Source organism: Erithacus rubecula, assembly GCF_903797595.1.
Source record: "Erithacus rubecula genome assembly, chromosome: 14".
Lineage (NCBI taxonomy): Eukaryota > Metazoa > Chordata > Aves > Passeriformes > Muscicapidae > Erithacus > Erithacus rubecula.
This window is the reverse complement of record NC_136666.1, coordinates 16,849,003-16,870,200: the sequence shown is the minus strand read 5'-3', so window position 1 is coordinate 16,870,200 and position 21,198 is coordinate 16,849,003. Positions and strand designations below refer to the sequence as shown.

The window sequence follows — 21,198 nt, the reverse complement described above, 5'->3', positions numbered from 1 at the left end:
TCAATTACTGCTCCTCTTTCCTAACAGTCAAATATGGGTGGTAGAACATTTTTTGTGTTTTCAGTTTGGCAGTGTCTCATTTCTTGGTTTGTTTTATTGTTGTGGTGATTTTTAATTTTTCTACCTTCTCATCCCTGTGTTAAGGAGTGTTCTGATGCCTACCAGAGCAGAACAATTCCTCCTCCAGATGACACAGGAATGGACTTTGATGATGATGTTACAGAGCTTGAAACTTTTGGAGCAGCTACCAAGTTCTCAAGAACTTGTAAAACGGAAAATACTTTTCCTGCAGCTAGTAACACTGCTAAAATTTTATCTTATGGTCTAAAAATGGGGGGGAAGAATTCATCCACCATAAACAGTGGAGATGAAGAGGAGAAAAACACACTTTTTAAGCAAGAAGGTTCAGCATGTGCCAGTGTGCAGCTTCCATCATTAGATGGCATCCCATGCTCCAACCCTCAAGAGCATTCTCCTTGTCCAAGCTTTCAGTCAGTGGAGGTGGGACTGAAAAAAGCACAGGATGTCTTGACCAAGGAGCTATTGGACAATGAAACTAAATTAGATCCTCTACCTATTCCAGTGAGTTCTGAGAAAGAGCCTGATGCACAGAAAAAAGAGACTTACACTTCTTTATGCAGTAGTGACACAGATGAAGAACGTTTGGTGATTGAGGAGTGTGACACTACTTGTGAACCAGCTGTACCAACCACTGTTTCCTGTACCTCAGCAGAGACTGCCAGATCTCCTTCCCCTACTCAGAGTCCTTTAGCAAGCATCAGTGACTGCTCCAATACTATGGATCAGAGAAAAAAAGCCTCCAAGAAACCTCCAAGGAAGTTATCCAAAGAATTGGATCCTGTCGGGGAAATTTTGAAAATGCAAACTGAACTTCTCAAGTCCCCTTCCCAAAAATCTCATGAGCCAATGGTGAGCTCTGATAATTCTAATGTTGTGTCAGGCCAGCTGCCTCAGTCTCCAAAACCATTGGTGACCTCCAGCACAGAAACTCTGCCAGCCTCAACCTCCAATCCCACCAGCTTCTCCAGAAATACCTGGACGTGGCTTTTTGAGGGAGTGTCAAAGAGTAAGTGTGGTCTTTGCATAAGGAGAAAAATTGAACAGAAAACACTTAACCTCCTTTGTCTGAAGAACATGTCAATAGTGCATCTGTTACCTCAGTTTAGAAATGTGGCTCATGTGGGAATTAGTGTCTTGCACACAGAAGGGAGCACTGGGAGCTGTTTGTCCACAGAGGTGAATGTGAAATTCTCTTTTAATGTAAAGAAACAAGTTGTCATACACAAGGTTTTTAAGCAAGGAAAAGCAATCATTTGATAGTGGAATGAGTTATTTTTGCATGGAAATCCAAATATTTGAGTAGTCTAGTTTGCAAAAGTGGTGGCACCCCTTGAATATGCTGGTGTCTACATTGAACTCCATGTGGTGCTGCCATCCAGACCTTGAGTTATTTCAGTACCTGAGTGGATGGCAGCTCTCAGAAGGCATTAATTGTAAATAAAATTTCTCTCTTCTTTGTTCTGTGGCTTAAAAAACAGCTTTTGAACTACATTTATGCAAGAATGAAGTCTCACATTTGTAGTGTGCCCTCTTGGTGTGAGAAATCTAATGATGTGGGATTATTTGAAAATATCATCTTTGAGTAAACGTTTCTCAGATGTAATTATTTTAAAATATTTTTTAACACGTGACTTTTTTATGCCTAACAAAGTACTTTTCACCCCAAAATTTTAGAAAACAAAACAGATCCCAAAGTAGAAAAGAAAAATGAAACAAAAAAAAAAACTCTACAAGGGAACAAAGTTAATCAGCTTCATGGTACAGTACATCCAATCATGTCATTTTCTGGTTAATTCCTTATCTCTAGGAAAGCTGCCAAGTGAACTTCAGCTGCTTGAGGAAGATCCTTCAGAGTATCAAGCACCTGAGGAAGGCAACGTTGTATACAAACTCTTCAGTTTGAGTGATCTGTTGTTACTCGTGCGTTGCAGTGTGCAGAAAGTCAATTCACTGCTACCATACCAGAAAAAGAAAAAACCCCAAAAGGTAAAAATTTTGTTTTCAGCTTTTTTTTTGTTTGGTTGTTTGTTTGTTTGGTTTTTTTTTAAACAGTTGTGCTCATCTGGCATTTCTGGGATTCCCAGTCCTTGATAGTATTTGTGCTTTCACTGAGATAATTGTCACTCTGCAGTGTGTTTTCTGTAAGTAAATATTTGCTGTAGCAAGATGGGGAAGAATAACTTGTGATTTCTTTAAAACTACTTGATTAGAAGATAAGAAAATGTGATTATTCATTTTTTTTAATACAGTAATATTCCTGGGTAATGATACTTATTTAAAAAAAAAATAATTTTGAACTATTCTTAAAAGTTAATGTAGTAATTAGGGGTAGTAGTTAGACTTTGATGTTCATGATCATAAATACTTTCAAACAGGATTCAACCTTGCTATTATGCCTAGTTAAGCAAAGAAATAGGAGATAAAATGAACAACAGAGAAGACAAAAAGATTCTATGTGTTCTGCTTGAAAATACTGTGACATTTCTCAGCAAATAGTTTATCTCGTGGAATTAAGTCATTTGAATGCAACTGTAATCACAATACTCCTTGTAACATGAAAAGAAGAAAACTTTATTCTGTAATTCTCAGTGATTTAGTTATTTTTGTAAGAGTCCTCTTAATCATTCAGCAGATTTGTTGTGGTGTGTCCCTCCTGAGAACCCCAGAATTACAGCAGGCAGGTGTTTTGATGCTTTGTTGTAATGGAAGTAATCATTGTAACTCTGTCTACTTGTCAAGAGTCTGTGCTTAACATCTTATTTTGAAGAAATTCCATCTTTTTGCTATTGATCTGATGCTCATAAATACCTGGGAATAACTGCTTTGTCATCCAGAAACCTATCATTTGTTTATTTATTTATTTATTCTAAATTTCTGCTGAAATTTAAACTGAAATTTAAATCTGTAAGAACTGAGAGTGCTCATTAGGGTTAACTAGGTAGGGTAGCCTCTGATTTCAAATGTGAATCCAAGCATTAGGTTCTAATTCCAAGTGAGATTCTGACAGGAGTGATAAATGGCAGAATTCTGCTAATAATAAGCTAATTAGAAATGTGTGGGTTTTTTCTTAAATTGCTGCAGAAAGCAGCAGAGCACAGAAGTGTAAACTTGAAATCAATTTAGTCACAAGGAAAAATTACTAAGTGATAGAATTTTATTATTTGTAAAAGCTTTCCCAGGACTTTTTTTCCCCCACATTGTAAGTTTAATCTTTCTCTATATAAAGTCTCTGTACTCCAGTGTTTGTACTGTGGAGTTCCTTCAAACAGAACCTCTGAAATGTCTTTGCTTCAGCTATGGTAGAGGACTGTGGTTATTATAAACTAAAAAGTGTAATTAAATGATGGATGTTTTTGGCCAGTGAGTGCTGATTTTTTTTCTTTTATCTTTTCTTTTTCAGGTGACTCCCATGTTCCTGTTACCAAAACTAGAATACCAATCCTACTATGGTGTTGAAGCTCTTACAGAAAGTGAAGTGTGCCAGCTATGGACACAGAGTATGCTGCATTCTAAATGCTTATTTTTTGTTGGTAAGTTCATGTTTTGAGCTTTTGCTTAAGATACACATATATGTGTGAGTATTTATAGAATAACAGAAGAGATACATATTTATTGGAAGTATATTCCATATATCCTTTCTTATTTTAACTGCCTAATTTTGTTTTTTCACGTTTATCTTCAGTAAGTTCTTTGTCTAAAATTTATTTATTATTAATTTTTTTTTTTTTTTTTTTTTTTGGATTAAAATATCCCAGCTTTGGTTTTAGATAAGTAGTATCCATGTCCTGTAGAAAATGCTGTATTCCTGTTTGTACAATGGCATTTTAAAAAATCAGGGAAGTTTTTATGTCTGTTGAGATATATGTTGTGTAGATACATTAAAATGATACATATAAAGAATGTGACCAGATTATTCTAACAACCATTTTAATATATGGAGAGTTTTCTGATACCAATTACCTTCTAATTAATAAGATTTTAAAAGGGAAAATATGCAATGAATTGGTTAATTGATATTTAGATTATGTTTGGCACATGCTAATGAATGAGGACAGTCCTGTTTGTACAGTGAGTGAATTTTCTGCAGTGGGGACTGCCTCACTTTTGTAGAAACAAATCTGGGGTTTAGGGTTGTTATGGCAGCAGTTGTGGTCTGTGGTTGCCTTTCCACTTGTGCACTGAATTACACTTTTGCTGTTGGTGGCTCACATCAGAATGCTATTTTAGAAATGCTAACTTCTGTTTTCCAGTTTTTACATACAAACTATGCAAGCTACTGTAGAATTATTGGGATTATGTGAACTCTAATGTATTGCTGATTGCATCTTAGTCTGCTCTCTTTATTCAATGTAAATTATGCTTCTAATTTTAAACTTTAAAAGCTGTTTGTGATGTGTTTTTTTCCATTCCATTAGGAAAGAAATCCTTATGAAAGCTAATTATATACAGAGTTCTCTATTTGTAACTGTACCTTAATGTACAGAGGCATTGTTTCTCTCTAAGCAGACCAGTATAACTGAGTGTATTCTGGGTATTTATACTGAGGATATATCCAGCATCTTGAGCTGCAATCCTGTTGGGCTTCCTGTAGGAAATGTTATCAAAATTTTTATTAACATTTCCAGTGGCAAGTAGTGTGAGGAAACAGTGATCTGTGGAGAGAGTAAATGGTACTCCTGTCCTGTGGGGCAGATTCTTGGTATTGCCATGTAGTTTCTTATAGAGGTAGATAAAAAAAATATATGTGGAAGTAAGTATCTGTTATAGGAAAGAGCATCTACCACAGTTTTTAATAGGAAACTGTTACCATATTCTGCTTGGGGAGTCTTCTGCTCTTGGTATATTGCAGGGTAGCTGTGAAATTCTGCCTTTCAGCTTGTATTCCTAAGGGACCTGTGAAAAATGCAGTGTGGCAAGTGTCCAGATTTACTCAGAGGGCTCTTTGCAGCAGAGAGCTTTGTCCTGAAACTTTAAAGACAGTTCTCTGAGGGTGAGGATATCCTTGTGCTATGGGCAGCTTGAAGTGGGGTGAGTCTTTCATTGTGTCACTAATCTGATACCTGATAGTAAAACTACTCCACTGATCTGTCTAGTGCAAGGAGAAAGGCAGAGAGCTTCTGAAATCATACTGCAATTTGAATTATTTTTAGTGAAATGCTGTGTTCTGTAATCAAAGAATTTTAAATCAAACATTTAGTGAAGTGATAAACTTACTGCTCTTTTTAATAACATTTCCCTCACAGTATGAGTGTGGAAGTATGGAACAGCATGGTTTGAAAACTATGATCTTACTGTACATTGAATTTTTGATCAGACAGTTAAGCCTTTAACTGTTAAGTTTTAAGCATGTTGCAGTAGTAAACTGCATGATGTTTTTGGCTCTTGAAAAAGCTTAATTTGCTGTCTCATCCATCTCCTGTATTTCCAAGTATGGATGAAAAGCTCTTTGGACCTTGATCTAGGAGGGAGGATCTCAGCTCTGCCATGACCAGCAGCACCACCAGCTCAGGGGTTCAGAAAGATGTGTAGCCATGGCCTCCCTGTAGCAACTGCAGAAAATGAAGTTGAATTTTTATTTTTTTTTAGGATGTTCTCACAAAGCAGAGATACTATCATCAAACAAAGAGTGCTGTCTTCCTATTGCTAGCAAAGCACTTGGCTTGGTTGTTAAGTCCCTTTGCTGCTCAGATAGGAAATCCTGTGTCTGCAAAGGCAGCAATCTCTGTGACAAGATTCCCAAATAAGGCACTTGTACTTGGTCTAAGCAGTAAATAAAGTTGTGATAAGCTTTGCTGATTAATGGAAGCATTTTACCCTGGCCATTATTCTCTTATTTGCATTAAGTGCCTAAGCAAAACTTTCTGCAAGAGCAGTTTACCTTCACGTGAATGGAATAATAGTGGTCTTTAAATTAACATTATTTGAAGAATAAGTTGGGAAAAAATACTTGGTGTATGGATAAAGTACTACATGGCAAGTGTTTTCAATCAGTCACTTACTGAATATAAGATATAGTTATATAAACTAGGTGGAAGTAGTTAACAAGTATTTTATAATTATTATTGTTTTCCCAGTTACATTGTCACTATGTTTAGAAGTAGAGAAGTCTGATTTGAGGAATACAGAACCCAAACAGATTTTTTTTTTTTAATTATATTTTTAATAATGACTTAAGTCTCTTTTTGTAGTCAGCAATGTAGAATAGGAAATTTAGCTGCTTAGTTTTGCACAAAATACTGATATCAAGGAAAATAACAAATGCACAATGTTTAAAAGAAATCAGTTGTCCTGGTGTATCTTTTTAAATTTGTTGAAGTGAGAGTTATTACTTAGTCTTCTTACACAACACATAAACTTAGTAATAGCTTGGAATGTGAAATGCTTTGATTTAGCAATGCTAACTGTGCAATTGAAGCATTTACACTTCCTAAGAGAGCAGATTTGTAGTAAGGCAGTAAATTCCACTGAGTAGGCTGAATTTTATTATGCTGCCTTTTCTTCATCCTCCTTGTGGGACTCAAAATAGAAAAGATTTCTGGGAAAACCTCAGCATAAGAAAAATACAGAAGGCAAGGTGCAGTCATCAAATCCATGTCCAAGCTGTGCTGGTGATGTGAGTGGTTCAGATCCTTATTGCTCATCAAGTGAAATGTGAGCTAAACTGGCCTTGGCAGCCTTTATTTTAAAAATGTGATGAGGAGAACTTTTGAATTGCTGCTTCTCACTGTGGCAAAGACAAATAGTCTTTCACAACTTGCCATGATTAAGGCCTGAGTTGTAGATTATAATTTCTCAGGTGAGGAAGGGGAGAAAAAAATTAAGAGGCAAAGGTCAGCATTCCCAGAAAGTCATGCAATAGATCAGAATAGAAAAGCAAGTATATTAAACACAAAAATGTGTTGTTAAAGATCAGCTTTTGGGATCTGTCCAGTGAGGAAGGGAAGTGATAAGGATCAAATAAACTTGTGAAGATACAAACTAACTGGTGAAATTAAGGCCATGGCAAGATAAGGTTTAGAAAGACAGTCAAGATGCCTGTACTTAAAGCAGCTGCACATTTTACTCTCTGTTATGGTGCAAATACTTTTCCCTGTTCTATTGCAAAAGAACCAAGTTTATATCCTTTTTAAAAGGCATTGGGTCTGCAAATTATGCTCTTACAATTGTTTGGTTTTATTTTTAGTGTATTGATTGAATTTCTTTTTTTTAGGACATATTGATGTTTTTACATCAAAGCTTATTATGCTAGAAAAGATTTCTCCAGAAACTTTAAGGAAAAAACTTGGATTGATTAAGTGAGTATTTGTAGTAAGTTTTTTTAGCAATGAATTACAAACTCTAACAAGCCTTGCAAGTTACTACTGTTGCTATTTTTTTCTTTCACAGACCAGCAAATTCATTAAATATTCTCCATCATATTTTGAAGAAGGTGTCTGAGTAAGTTCTCAATTTTTGTTCATTGTATTTGTTTGCCACATTGCCCAGCTCATCTTGTTTCTTCTGTAGAATGTTTGTCTGCTCTGATTTTTATTTCTTCATGTACATGAACAAATTCATATTTTACAGGTTCTCTTAGTCTATCATAGTAGTACTGTGTAAAATATGCTTGGTATTATAAGGTTTGCAGAAATGATGCAAAAGAATAAAAACCATTTAAATAATATTTTTCATTTTGAACTTTTCTCATTTTAGTTTGGAGGAGGGCTCTTATTTATTGAGTCATGCTGCAGGAGATTCATCAGTTGCAATTTACAAGAGTTCTCTTGACAAGAGCAGATCATCCTATAACTTGCACAAAGCTCACTGTGATCTGCCTGCTGTACCTGCCACTCTCTCAGTCCCATGGGTTCCACTAGATCCCAACCTCCCTTTGCCCTGCCACATCATTAATGGAAGAGTCCCATGCACCTTTCCCCCTGCACCCTGGGAAGGATGGAAACAGAAGGTCAGTATCTCACTTGATGGAAAAGCAGATTAGCAGTTTAGGAATCACCTATTTCAGTCCCTTGAGGTACAGCTGATACAGTTTATCTGTCACCTTTGGGGTGCAGAAATTTTTGGAGAATCCCATACATGATGCCTATCATGCTTTGGAAATCTCCCAAAAATCCTGTTCTCACTTCTGTTATTTTTGAGGTAGTATAGCCCTATAAAAGTAAGAAAATTTTCAAGCATTATTTTTCTTCAGCAGAGACTTACTCATTTGGGGAAAAACCATGTATTCAGGTTTGTGCACTGTAGATTGTTTGAGTTACATGTTTTATCCACAGCCTGCTTTCATATCAGGGCAAAATTCTCATGCATCCATTCCTAGTTAGATTGTGCACTTTGGTTTTTGCCAGAAGGAAATCCATGCACGTAGGCAGAGAAGAGGCAGGGTTGGTCCCTTCTCACTGGTGTCTGAAAACCAGCTGTGCCAGTCCAGATGTGCCCCGTGGGTCTCTCTGAAATATCATGAATTAGAAGGCAGTTGTCTGATTGTAGTTATACATGTTTGTGCTCAATACAGATTGAAGATTGTTCATTCTGGTTTGCTTTTCTGAGTTGTTTTCATTTTAATTCTCTCCCCATATGTGTGTAGATGACTGGGGTGAAAGGACAATCAGACACACCCCATGAAGGAAAGCCAGTAGCTATGGAAACAAAAGGCCAGCCAGCTAAGCCTGTTAGAAACGAGGGTGTGGCTCCAAAGAAGCTGAAGAAGAATTTCTGCAAGCAAAGAAAAGTCAAGAAAAAGTGGAAAACTAAATTCAACCAAATGCAACTGAAGTAGGAATAAGCCTGGAGAAGAACAAGAGACACAAGAAATCTGAAGTTTCATGAAGTTTCAGAGGAGGCAGAAGAAGCTGGCAGGAGAAATGGCTCCAATAGCTGAAGCATTCTTAAACCTTTAACCCTTTGGTACCTCAGGGGACATGTTTCAAGAGAATCTCAAAATCAGTCAGAGAAAAAAAATGATGTGGCTGCAGGAACAGAGTGTCTTCTGTTGGTGATTTTTATAGAAAAGCTGCATCTTGAAGAGTGAAGCAGTGGCTGACACCAACTCTAATACCATATAATGAGAAATATAGCTTTTCAGCTTTCCCAGTTCTTCCAGATTCACTACAAATTTTTGTTCTCACATATTTTAAAGATATATTTTACTTTGTGTATAGGGGAACAACTTGGATTGAATTATTTAGCTTTTTTGACTCCTGGTGTCTACTGGCTTTTAAATAGCTAACCAAAATGCATTCTCCTTTTTGGAATGGTGTAACAAATAAATGATAAAAGCTGTGTTTATCTGAATAAAGTTGCATTGGGAAACTTAAAGTGCAACTGAACAAGTAAAACAGTAACAGGAGAGCTGCATTTCTTAAAGGTGTTCTTCCAAGTCTTTTGTTTGGACTGTTACCAAGTACACACATCTGATCAAGCATTCTGCTGCTCACTGGGACTTGATAAGACATGTTTTAATGTCATGAGGGTAAAAATAAAACTGTTTACTAGACTATACCTGCTAAAAATCCTGAAGGTAGGGATTTTATTGAAATTAGGCTTCCATAATGAGTGTATATTAAAATGTTCTTTGTGAAATACACAGCATTTTCTGGTGTGGCTTTTTTCCAAATGTTAGATATATTTATTCAGTTTATTCTTTTTTGGACCACTGCTTGTTTTATCCCCAGTATTAAGTTATTGACAAACTGAACTTGTGTTTGCAATTTACAAATAGTTCTGATTCAAAAATCCTAAGTGCCCTTAGTGACTTCTCATAATAGGAATACTTTAGTTGTGAGTCATTTTTCCCAGATAACTGACTCTGTCTTGGGGATTCAAGGCAGTTTTCATTTTGTAAATATAAAACTTTTTGCCAGACTTGTATGGAATTTGATTTCCCAATGCAGTTTCATGAGGCAGAAATGTATGATCTGTTTGTTCATCTGTCTCTATGCTAGCTACATTACACTGGTGTATTACTAATTATAATGTACTAATTGTAGAACTGCAATGGAGCAGCCTCTGCTGCTTGGCATTGTTGTGTTGTGGGTGCAGGACTTATCTCTGCTGAAGCTCCTGCAATTCTTGTTGGCCTGGCCATGCAGGCTGTCCAAATCTCTCTGAAAAATGGCTCATCTGTCCCCTCAACCTCCCTCTTCTGCCTGTGTGGTGTCATCTGCAAAATCAGGCAAAATTGACTCTGTCAAATTATCCAGCTGACCTAAAAATACTGAGTAGTGCCAGACTCTGTCCATGACCAGTTCTTTTGGTTCAGCTTTGAGCTACAAACCAGCAGGAATGGAGGAAAGCCTCTGAGGTGTTCCATATTGTGAGATCACTGATGGATCTGGTTCATTAGGAGATGAAATGGATGGCTTTGTATGGTGTTCAGACAGTTTGAAGTCAGTTTTGGAGGACTGGAGGAAACATTCTGACTTAACATTGAGGTGACTGTGTGCAAAACCATGGAACTTTATCAGTTCTTTATGTTAGTGTGAATGGGTTATTGGCTGTGAAATCTTTTTTTTATTATTATTTCTGTAGTAATGAGAGTTTTTAAATGTCATTTGCACTATGCACTGATAAACTGCTTCCATTCTCATATATGATTGGCTAAATCTCTTCACCTTTTCTGTCTGCAAACACTTTTAAGTGTAGAAGCTGTCCATGTAAAATATATTAGAAAAATTTTGCTGCATTTTTTCTCTTCTTCTAATGTAGCCTAGCAGCTGCAAGCACAGAAAACTAGGACCAAGTGACCAGCCATCCATTGTGATGCTGGAAGGTGGGAGATGCCAACAGCAAGGGATTCCAGGATGTGAAGGTCAGTAGCCATTATTGAGCCATTTGAAGAGGTATTTCTTTTGCTACTGATTTGTTTGCCTTGTGTTTTAAAGCCTGTTTCCAAAAGAGTGTGAAAGTCAGATCAGGTGTAGTCTTTTAGAATGTATAGTGCTGACCTGCATTTAAACTTGCTTCTAGTTCTGCTGGTAGAAATTACACCATTTTCAATCTCTCCCCCTGCTGAAGTCTGCATGTGTGACTTTCTTTGATTCTGGAAATGGAAAACAGCAACCACATCCTTCTGAGTATTCACAGCATGTTTTTACAAGTGTACATTTCCTATTTTTGATAGCCCTAATAGAGCAAAAGTATTTATTTATTTTTTGAAATGGGCAATGTTCTTTTTGAGAGGAGCCAGAAGGGAAAGGAAACTGGTTGACAAAAGCTATAAAATGGGATAGCTCTCACCTCAGTGCAGAACCAACTGCTCCAAAACATGCATGAATAGATTTCAATTTCACTGGAACTTAACTCAGAGGTACTTTATTCAACACTTTTTCACCTGTGCATGAGATTCCTCCATTGTATGGCAGCATGAGTGGCCAGGAATGTCACCTTACCTGTCTGTGCCTCCAGAACATCCCACAAGCCTCTCATTTCTCATGTACTGCCAAGTGAATGCAATCTGGGGAAAAAGAAAAGGGCAAGCTCTACCATGGCAGGTATCATCAGGATCCTTTGAACAAATGTAATCTAGAATTTTAAAATAATTGTAGATTTTAATAAACCTTGAAATACTTCTGAGTATTTCAAGCCTTTTAATGCTCAACAACACGTAACTGAAATTATATTTTTTGAATTTTACTTTGAAGTGACACCTATAGATTCCCTGTCCACTCCTCACCACTGCCTTGTCCACATAGTCCTGAATTCTTGCATAATTTCAGGCTTTTAGAAGCTAATGCCTTCAAAGAAATAAAAACCACGAAACTCTGATACTCTAATGCTGATAAAATAATCTAAATGCAGTCTGTCCTTGGCTAGCACTGCACTATGGGAGCACCATGAGGATAGTTTGTATGTTTAGGTAGAAAAGGAGCTCATGAATTCCTTCACAAAACAGCATCAAAGATGCTGAAGTAATACCAAATGAAGACTCTTTCCCATCTATTCCACATGTCCTAAAGGTGTTCCTGGGGAGGTCACAGAGTTAAAATACCATCCTCTGCACAAAGACAGAAAGTGTGGGCATTTCCTTATACAGACTCTTTGTGATCTCAAAATAGACTTCCAGTGTTTATGTAGGTTCATGTGCAAGTACCTTCAGGTGATCAACTGTGAAAAAAAGAAAGGTTTTTACCATTCTAGTGCTTTTTCAGACCTTGAAGGAAAAAGTGTCCAATTCTGTACATCTGGGCACAGAATCAGTTGCTGGCAGCACATACTCTCAGTTTGTTTCTAGATTAATTTCTAGATTAATTCCCTGATGTGTGGGTGCATCTGTGTACCTGAGAGTTTGACTATTTTCCCAAACAGATCCAACAGAAAGTCTTGCTGTGACTTCTACTCTCTTCTCCCTAAGATTATGCTTCTGCCACAGCTGCTGTGCATTCTGCTATGATTTGAAAGGAATGATGCAGCATAGCTTTTCTTACTGAAGTTCTCTTTCTTCTTCTGATATCCTTTAGCATAGAGAGAACAATATAGGAATTTCCTGAAAATAAATGTAGAAATACCCATGTTAAGTACTAGTGTAGTCAAATTCATGCTGACATTAATGCTTCTGGTATATCTTTAAGGAACTGTTTTAAAGCATCTATAAATAAAATGAGATTTCTTGTTTAGAATTTAATGTCAACACTAAAAACAATATTTGGAATAATGATGCAACCTTGAAAAGGTTGAAAACTCATGTTTGTTCATGATTTTTATCTTTTAACATTTGTTTATCCCATATTTGAGTGAACAGCATGAGTGCCACCCTGTGCCAGGTCTGCTGCAATTGATTCAAAAGCTCCACCTACCAAATCTTGGCACAAACAATTCAAAATAAAAACCCATGAGGAATGCAAAAAAAAAAAAAAATTCATGCTGAAATAAGTAATCCATCACTCTGTGTCATGTGGGCTGTGCTGCCAAGCGGGCAGAGCACTTCAACAAATATTTTAATGATTGGATTAAATTTGAGTTTTAAAAAAGAGAGAAGGAAAAAGCTGTCAGAAGCCCATGGCTGAGCAGGTCTTGTAGTTAAAAGCTACCTCAGCAGTCAAAACCTATTTATTTCAGAACCTTGCAGTTAACTGCAGTTCTGTTCCCTTGACTGACAGGAGGACAGTAACCTTGTGCAGCTCTCTGCATATTCTTTGTTTATAGCAGAAGCAATGAAATAAAAAGGATGTATAGTTACTGCAAAGCTGCACATGCTACTTTCAACAGCTTTTGGACCATTTGTAAATTAACAAGTACTTGCATGAAAGTTGAAATTCTTTGGCTTGTTTGGAAATAACCTCAGCAGAATGCACTGTGAGATTGATTAGGGTGATTCATTTAGTGCAAAAGCAGCACATGGAGTTGAGAAGCCTGGAGAGAATTTTGTACTGATATTGTTGATATCTCTGGAGAAAAAGCATCTTGTGGGTCAGGAGACCTGTCACCAGCCTCTTGGGTTGTTTAAATAGCAAGCAGAAAAATTGGGTGTGGATATATAAATAAATAAGTTAGTTTTGTATCCTCTTCTGGAAAGATAATTCACAGAACGTCCTAGTTATCAAAAAAAAATACTACATTGTCTTCCATTTATAGGTTTTCTCCCAGCCCAGACAGACAAGCTGAGAAGATAAAGTGTTGTACACAGTTCTTTGTGCTGGCAAAGCCTTCCCAAAGGCTTTCTGTGGTCCATGGATGATTGCTGGCTGGATTTCCATGCCTGATCAGCCAGCTGGGCTCTTTCCTCTGCTGAACTCAGTTATTCTGTGCACACTGATGGCTGCTCATTCTTGTATTAATAACTTCCTGGGGGGTGGTAGCATTAGTGTTGAGAAGTTGTTTGAAAATTACCTCTAGTTGTGTTGGCAGTGCTGCCTTTTGTTCTGTCTCCTCAGCTGTCCCTGATGTGAGCTCTGGCTGCTGATGTGCAGGACACAGCACTGAAAGTTATCCAGCTCCTGTAGAAGTGTTTACTGAAGGCTTATCTGCAGTCAAATGAGAAAATGTTAAGTATTATGTGTGCTCCATGCTAAAACAATAGGCTTTTATTATATTTTTTCTTACTCATTAGAAGAAGAGATCTCTAGTTTTAGAATTCTGACCTGGAAAAACAAGTCTTAGCCTGCCTGGCAAAAATTAATCTCTTGGTAACAGCCACTCAGTCAACAGCTTTTTGAAGTCAACTTTCCTACCCTTAGTTTTTCTCTAAAGCTGTGAGCTGCCACTTGAAAGAGCAACAAAAACATCAGTGTAGACAGTTCTGTGTAATTAGGAATCTGTGGCATTCCTTTGTCTTGCAAGACATCATTCATTCCCAGCTAGTACCTCAGCTGATCCTAATTTAGATAATGAAGTTCAGATCATGCAAGAACTTTCTCAAAATTTTATGGTTTATGTTATTTTGTACTAAAAGAAAGTTAATATGTTTTGAAAACAAGCCACAAAAAAATCCCTTTCTTGCTATTTCACAGAATCATTGATTTTAATTGAAAATTTCTAGCTGTGTTCCAGATTATGGTAGAAATTGTATGTTGACTTCTCTCAATGAACTTCTCACTGTAAATGATTTTAAAATTCATTTTCCTGGGTCATCTCAGAGGTGGCATGATGTTAAACAACAAGGAGATAAATTTTGCAGTGTGTAGTTAGCAGCCTGTGGATTTGCCATAGGAGCCTGGTGTATAAGCATTTAAAGGGTAAGTTTAGGTGGGGCTTAATTAGATTCCTTGAATCTTTCAGAATTATTCCCCAATATTCTTAGCTACATATTTAAGGTGTGACAGCCTCCCCAGTACTTTTGCTGAGGCCAGAAAACTAATCCAAACCATGGGACTGTTTGTGTTATGAGTCACCAAACTGGAAAGAGCACATAATGATGGGAAACAATGAAGCAGAACAAACTTAAAGCTTTTAACACTATTCCTAGGAAAAAAAATCCCTGAGGAGTTTTGGCAGCTTCCATCTTTTGTAGCTGTTTCTGTCCTTTGGCAAGACAGGCCAAAAACTCTGCAGTGATTATTCATGCTGCTCTGGACTGGATGATGTCAGGGGCTGCTATGTGCACTGGTAATATTTTCTAGTTTTCCAGTGTGGTGCCTGTCTGGGGAACATTATTTTAGAGCTGGCAGCTGTGATAGTTTTAAGCAGTGTGATATCTAAATGGGTTCAAAATCTCCCCTTAATGTATACTGGTAGTCTGTTTATAGCAGCAGCATTGTGCTGATATTACTGAGCAAGCTGAACTCAGCATAGTGGGTTTGATTTTGAGATTTTGTTTTTTTAACCAGTTCAAGGATTAGTTCTAGGAACTGCATGGATTCAGATGGAACTGCAGCTCTGCAACCCAAAGTACATTAAACTGTGGTTGAGGGTATTCATGATAATCTGAGAACAGAAAGTAAACTTTAATATCTGACAAGGCTTTACAGTGCTGGTTTTGCCTCAGACTGTGTGATCTTGGTGTGAAAAGGCAAGAGGCATCGGGAAGTCCCCAGGGACTGCAGAAATGCACCAAAACATGGTTACACACATAGTGACTGTTTCTGTATCCTGCCACTCTTTGATTCAATGTAAAGACTGGAGTTTATTCAAGCTGCCAATACCGGCGGGGTTTGGCAAGTGTTTCATTTCTGTGTTTGTGTGTATCTAGGAGACCTCTCCTAGTCACTAGATGATTACAGCTGTGAGGCACACTGAAAAGCCAAACTGCTGGTGATTCACAGTTGAGGTTAGAAATGGACTGGAGCTCCAGATACAAGTAATACTCATGAGAAACACATGCTAGAGGAGTGACTTTTCTAGGTTTTGCTACACTTGTTATCAGAGTTGCTGGTTTATATTTGTTCATTATGCATATCCCTGGCTGGATCTCTGTGTCACTTAATGTGCAAACCTCTCTTACTCCAGTCCTCATGCCAAGCAAAGGAAAGAAGGTGCAGTAGCCTGGAGTGTGTTAGGAGAAAAGTCTACAGCAAATTTGAAGTAGGTGGTCTATGTTAGCTGTGTCAGTTAGATGGGAGTAATAAAGGGGTTTGCTTCCTTCTGAGCATCTTGACAGAGCACAGATGATTCTTTCAACAGTGGACAGCCAGTGCAGTGGGTTGCACCCCAGTGACCTAAACTTTACAAGCTTTGCCAAGTGATAGAGACTTTATTTAGGTGTATGTGTATCCCAAGAAAGTTTTGCTTGTTACTAGCTTCTGTGAGTATCTAAAGGAGTTTCTTTCTGACCATAACTGTAATTTTACCTAATATTTTGTTTCATTCCTCTCTTGTCTTGATTTGGGATCCAAAGTCACTCAAGCATCTGGTTATTTGTGGAGGCAAACTCCTTGTGCCAGTGGGCTTGGGGTTGAAGGATTCACTGAGATTGAAAGGTAGAAGAATGAGGATGATGGTGTTATTTACACTGATGAGGAAAAAAATATGTGAAACTACGTTAGAGTTTAAACTAAGAAAACAGTTGACCATAAGTTAGACTTCAAGCTAAGGTTGCAGTCAAATATTCTTGAAGGTGGCAGGAGAGGGGTACTGAACAGCAGACAATTATTTCTCCTATACAGAGCTGAGAAGTAGCTGAAGGCAAATCCAGTGATGAAACAGTATCAGGATATAAAAGGAAGCTTTTAGACATCACCTTCAAGATGCAGCCATCTGGTGGATAGGTAAATGTTTTACTGGCTCTGAGGAGCATTTACTGTCAGGCTCTTATGTGTGAGACACTTGGAGGTTCTGCATAGGGAGTAACTTCAGGGCATGTCAAACACATCGTGTCTGTCAATCACAGTGATTGCTAAAATACACCCCATAAACAAGGTTACATCACCTTTCTTGTAACATAGACTTTGTGTGAAACAGGTGATGATAAACTGGAAAGAATTCGATGAGCCTAATTTATTTTTGTATCTTGATGAAGTAATTAATGCTGTTTACCATTTTCTTTAGCAGATGCAATGCTTAAACTTTGCTCTGAAGAATTAACAGTAGAAAGATGGAGCCTGATCAGTCAGAAGGCAACTCTAAGATCTTACAGCAAACCACAGCACTGCAAGGCAGGCAGCCCAGGGAGCCAGTGTTTAACCTGCATGATCTGTTCATAAACACACTGCTTGTGCCTACATTCACTCTGTTCTCTCAACCAGCCAATGCCAATGCTTCATTTGTAGGACACACAAGTAACAAAATACTAGAGATCTGGCCAACACAGAAGATCATTCCAAAGATTAAGTCTTGCTTTTAAAAAGGGATTATTTCAAGTAAATTAAATTCTGAGTGGAGAATAACATTTGTGCAGGAATGTGCATGTAGTGTAAGAATGAGAGTGCACAGAATAGAATTGATCTGAGGGCTTAGGTTGTTAGGTGGAGCACCTAACAAGATGTCTGGTTCTCTGGTATTGTGTTAGATAAAAGTTGGCATTGGTATTCTGATATTCAGTCTATTTTTCAAAAATGTGGGATTACAGTTCTGTAATATTTAGAGTAAACTCTTTCCACCCTCCCCCCAAAAAGCCAAACAACCCAAAACATAATTCTCCTTCTCCCAAGCAAAACGACCCTTTAATTGTTTATAGAGTTTTACTAACACAGTTTAGATGTGCAGAGCAGGAGTTCTTCCTTCTTTCATCTGTAGCCATAGACACAATAACTTCCCAAGTTGTTACCCTGGGAACACAACTAGCACAACTTAACTTATACTTAACTGTCTTTGTAACCTGTAATTACCATGAGAGGTAATAACAAATCCATGTGTATTTGTGTCATGGCAGTTCCCAAATTAGACACAAATAATCAAGATGCAGAAACAACACCCAGAGGTCTGCTTGATCCATATGCTTATCAGAATGGAATTTATGTTATCCTCTTGCAACACAATCAGGGAGCAACACAAAACAGAGGCTCAGTCACACCTAGAGCAGAAAGTTATTTTTCCTGTTCCCTCCCCTCTCTTTTTTCTTTTAATTGAAGCAATACATATTGACAGAATTGTGTCCCTCATACCTCCAGTGTTAATGCAGTGTTGACTGATTGTAGACAGTGTCCTGAAATAGGTGAGCAAGATCTGTGTAGGTGGAGAAGCAAAATAGAAGTGAGAGAAAAATCAGCTGGAGTGACCCCATATGCAAGGATGTTATTGCAAAGATAAATTTGAATTAGAGGGGAACTTTAACTGAGTATTCAAGTTAAGCACATCAAGCCTTCAGTAATATGATAAAAAGATAATGACAGGGAAAAATGATGTTGGTGAGGTAAAAGAAAATGGTATCTTGAAATGAAAGAGGGAGGGGAAAAAAAAAAGAGATAAAATTAGTATCAAACAATATTAAACAATAACAAAAGAATGGTAGAGTTGGCAACAGTAATGTCACTGAGAGGATGGAGCAAATGGACCTACAGCATGTCCATAGACTGGAGGCTGCAGATCAATCACAGAGAACAATCAGAAGGAAGAATGGGAAGTGGGCATAATTATATTTGTTTTTCCATCCACAGGACTCTGTGCAGCCCCAGCCAAGCAGAGTGTGCTCTCCTGGATTGCTGTGGTCAGCATGCAGGAAGCCAGGTCCCAGACAGGGAATTGCAGCTGAACAAGTTGCTGGCAATTTAAAATATCACCTTCTATGCAGATATTTTAAAGGAGTGCAGGGGCCAAACAATGTGCAAATAAATTGAAAACCTTTCTTGGCACTGACTGACTTACTATCTGAAGCCTGTTTCTTCCAGTAAATACCTGTGAGTCAGACACAGAGAGACACTGGGCTTGCAGTAAGTGCAGTCCTTGTCTCAGCCCTTTATCCAGCCTAAAGCTGGCAGCAGTGCTCAGGAGCAGTGGTCATGGACCAGAACCCCTTGGAATAGGTGCTATACAAGCCCTCCAGGTTCTGGGTAAATCTTCAGAAATATCCTATATGACATACAGGCTTAGGTCTCATTTTAAAAAGTGATACACTTGGCACTTGGCTGCTGTTTTCCCATTAATTAATTCCCTTTCCCTGTTTGGCAGATAACAGAAGGCTTTCCTGTTTGTTCACTCTGACTGCTGCCTTCCTTAAATCACTGGTTTTGCAGACATTTTCCTTGAAGGTATGAAGAATATATCTTATTTCCATGGGCAGGATCAATGGCTTTGTTATTAGGTTTTGGTTCTTCTGCCAAAAGCGTGACTGTTTTCTGCTGTTCATACCACTTAAATTCCCCAGCTGGGACCAGTGCCTTTGATGCCAGTTGACCTACATATACAGGGAGCAATTGAGGGAATTTGTAACATGTTTGAGTAAGTTTGTATCTTCATGACTGAATATACTGGGTTTTCTTCTATTGTCAATCTTTTTTTTTTTTCTTTTGAAATCACTTCAGCAGTCCCTGAAGTTTGTATAAGTTCAGAGAGGCTCCTGTCTATTTTGAACTGAGGTCAGTGAGTGATTCTGAGGTTGAGTTGGATGTTAGAGACATTTCTGAAGCTGTTGGTTATAGTAACAGTTCGCTTGATACAAAACTTCTTGCCAACTGTTCACATGAAGATGTGGTTAGCCAAAATGAATGGTGGTATATGATCTACTTCATGTTTGAAGTATTGAATTGTTAAAAAGATAAATTTCTAAGGAAGTGGAAGTAGTAGTGTCATTGAAACAGGCTGCAATAGAGGACTGAAAGATAAATGGTTAGATAATGATTATGTTCCTCCTCAATTCTAATATGTGACTCAGCAGATTGTATACAAAAATGCAATGTATATGTTGAAAACACTTTCTTTAGCTGAGGGTGTTATGGTTATGCTTTTCAGCTTTTGTATTAAGAATGTTTGACAAGAGATGGGAGTTTAAAAAACTGTCCCCTGAGGGATTATGCAGCCATTAGGAGGCAAATTAGCTCTCTGGCTGCAAATCTGTGTTTAAAGCCTCTGATGAATACTGCACTACAGAATGGTTGTTGCTTCTAGACTGTAAGTATTTTTGATCTGTGAATAACATTTCCATTTTTTTTTTCCCCTAAGAAACCTGAAAAGCAGAGGGAAATTATTTAACTGTTAGTGACAGATACTGGTTGAAATGGGATAACCAGGAATTAATTTTGAAAGACGGGTTCCTTAATACACAGAAACAACCACAGTGGCCTTGCCATAAACAAGGCTAATGTGTCAAAACTAATGCAATATTGGCACTGACATTTTCTGACAAAACACTGCTCCATTATATTCCTTTTCCTGTGGCTCTCCCCTTCATGTCACTTCTCTTTAACCAGAAAAGGTGTATTAACATTATTTTCACCTTATAGAATGACCAGATCATGCATCCACTCTGTTGCCTCCATGTTTGAAGTTGAGTGTAGTATTTCCTAATATTTCTCTCTTTTTGTACTGCTGATCTTGTTTCATCCCAGAAATTAGTGTCTCTGTGTTCTTGTCTCTTTTATGTTTTCCAGCTTTTGCCACCACTGTTTTTATGCACCTGGCTAAGCCTAAAACTTTTTTACCCCGTGTCTGCCATCTCTCTCTATGCCTACAAAAAATACTTCTACTGGCAGAGACAAATATCTCTGCAAAATCAAATCGACTGGGCGATGACACATTTTTGAAAGAACTATGTACATCGATTCACCTGCAGGGAATTAAGAAAATTACAGGAATAACCGATAATATTGGGGGTGGGGAGCGCTTGGTTTTTCTGCAGTATTTAACGTGGATGACCTGTAAATTGTCCATGCTGTTGAGGTGAAAGTCATCTCAAGTGATCCAGCTGAAGATCTGCGAGTACTTTTAAACTATATTTGTCATTTGTTACAAGTGTGCCACCTGGGACTCTGTAATTGAGTTTTCACTTATCGGGCTGGGAGAAGCTTTGATTACTGTCCCTGTGTTGGGTGTGGTAGGACTGTTCTGGTTATCTGAGCATGATTCAGTCAACTTCAGAACAGAGCTTATGTCTCATTCTTCTAGCATTTATTGCTTTTGCCAGACATCTAGGCTTGCAGGAAGCAGGCTGGGCCCCTCCTGCACAGTGCAGCGATCCTGGTTTGCTGTGTACGAGCCCAGTTCTCGCTGCGGGGCAGGGAGTGCCCGGCTTGGGGGGCCGGGGGCGATCGGGGTGTGTGCGCTGTGCTCTGCCCCAAAGCCCCAGCACTGTCACGGCCGCCTTGCTCCGAGGGGCTC

General features: G+C 38.1%; 1 protein-coding gene across 1 annotated transcript in view; it reads left to right on the top strand.

The window, feature by feature from the left end:
• The window catches only part of ANXA2 (annexin A2), a 49,610-nt gene that overhangs the window by 7,757 nt on the left and 20,655 nt on the right, over nucleotides 1-21,198 (top strand). The window contains exons 9-14 of the mRNA XM_079318135.1: nucleotides 145-1,087; nucleotides 1,889-2,067; nucleotides 3,482-3,611; nucleotides 7,292-7,376; nucleotides 7,468-7,518; nucleotides 7,774-8,026. Coding sequence (XP_079174261.1) covers nucleotides 145-1,087; nucleotides 1,889-2,067; nucleotides 3,482-3,611; nucleotides 7,292-7,376; nucleotides 7,468-7,518; nucleotides 7,774-8,026 — 1,641 coding nt within the window. The remainder of the gene's footprint in view (nucleotides 1-144; nucleotides 1,088-1,888; nucleotides 2,068-3,481; nucleotides 3,612-7,291; nucleotides 7,377-7,467; nucleotides 7,519-7,773; nucleotides 8,027-21,198) is intronic.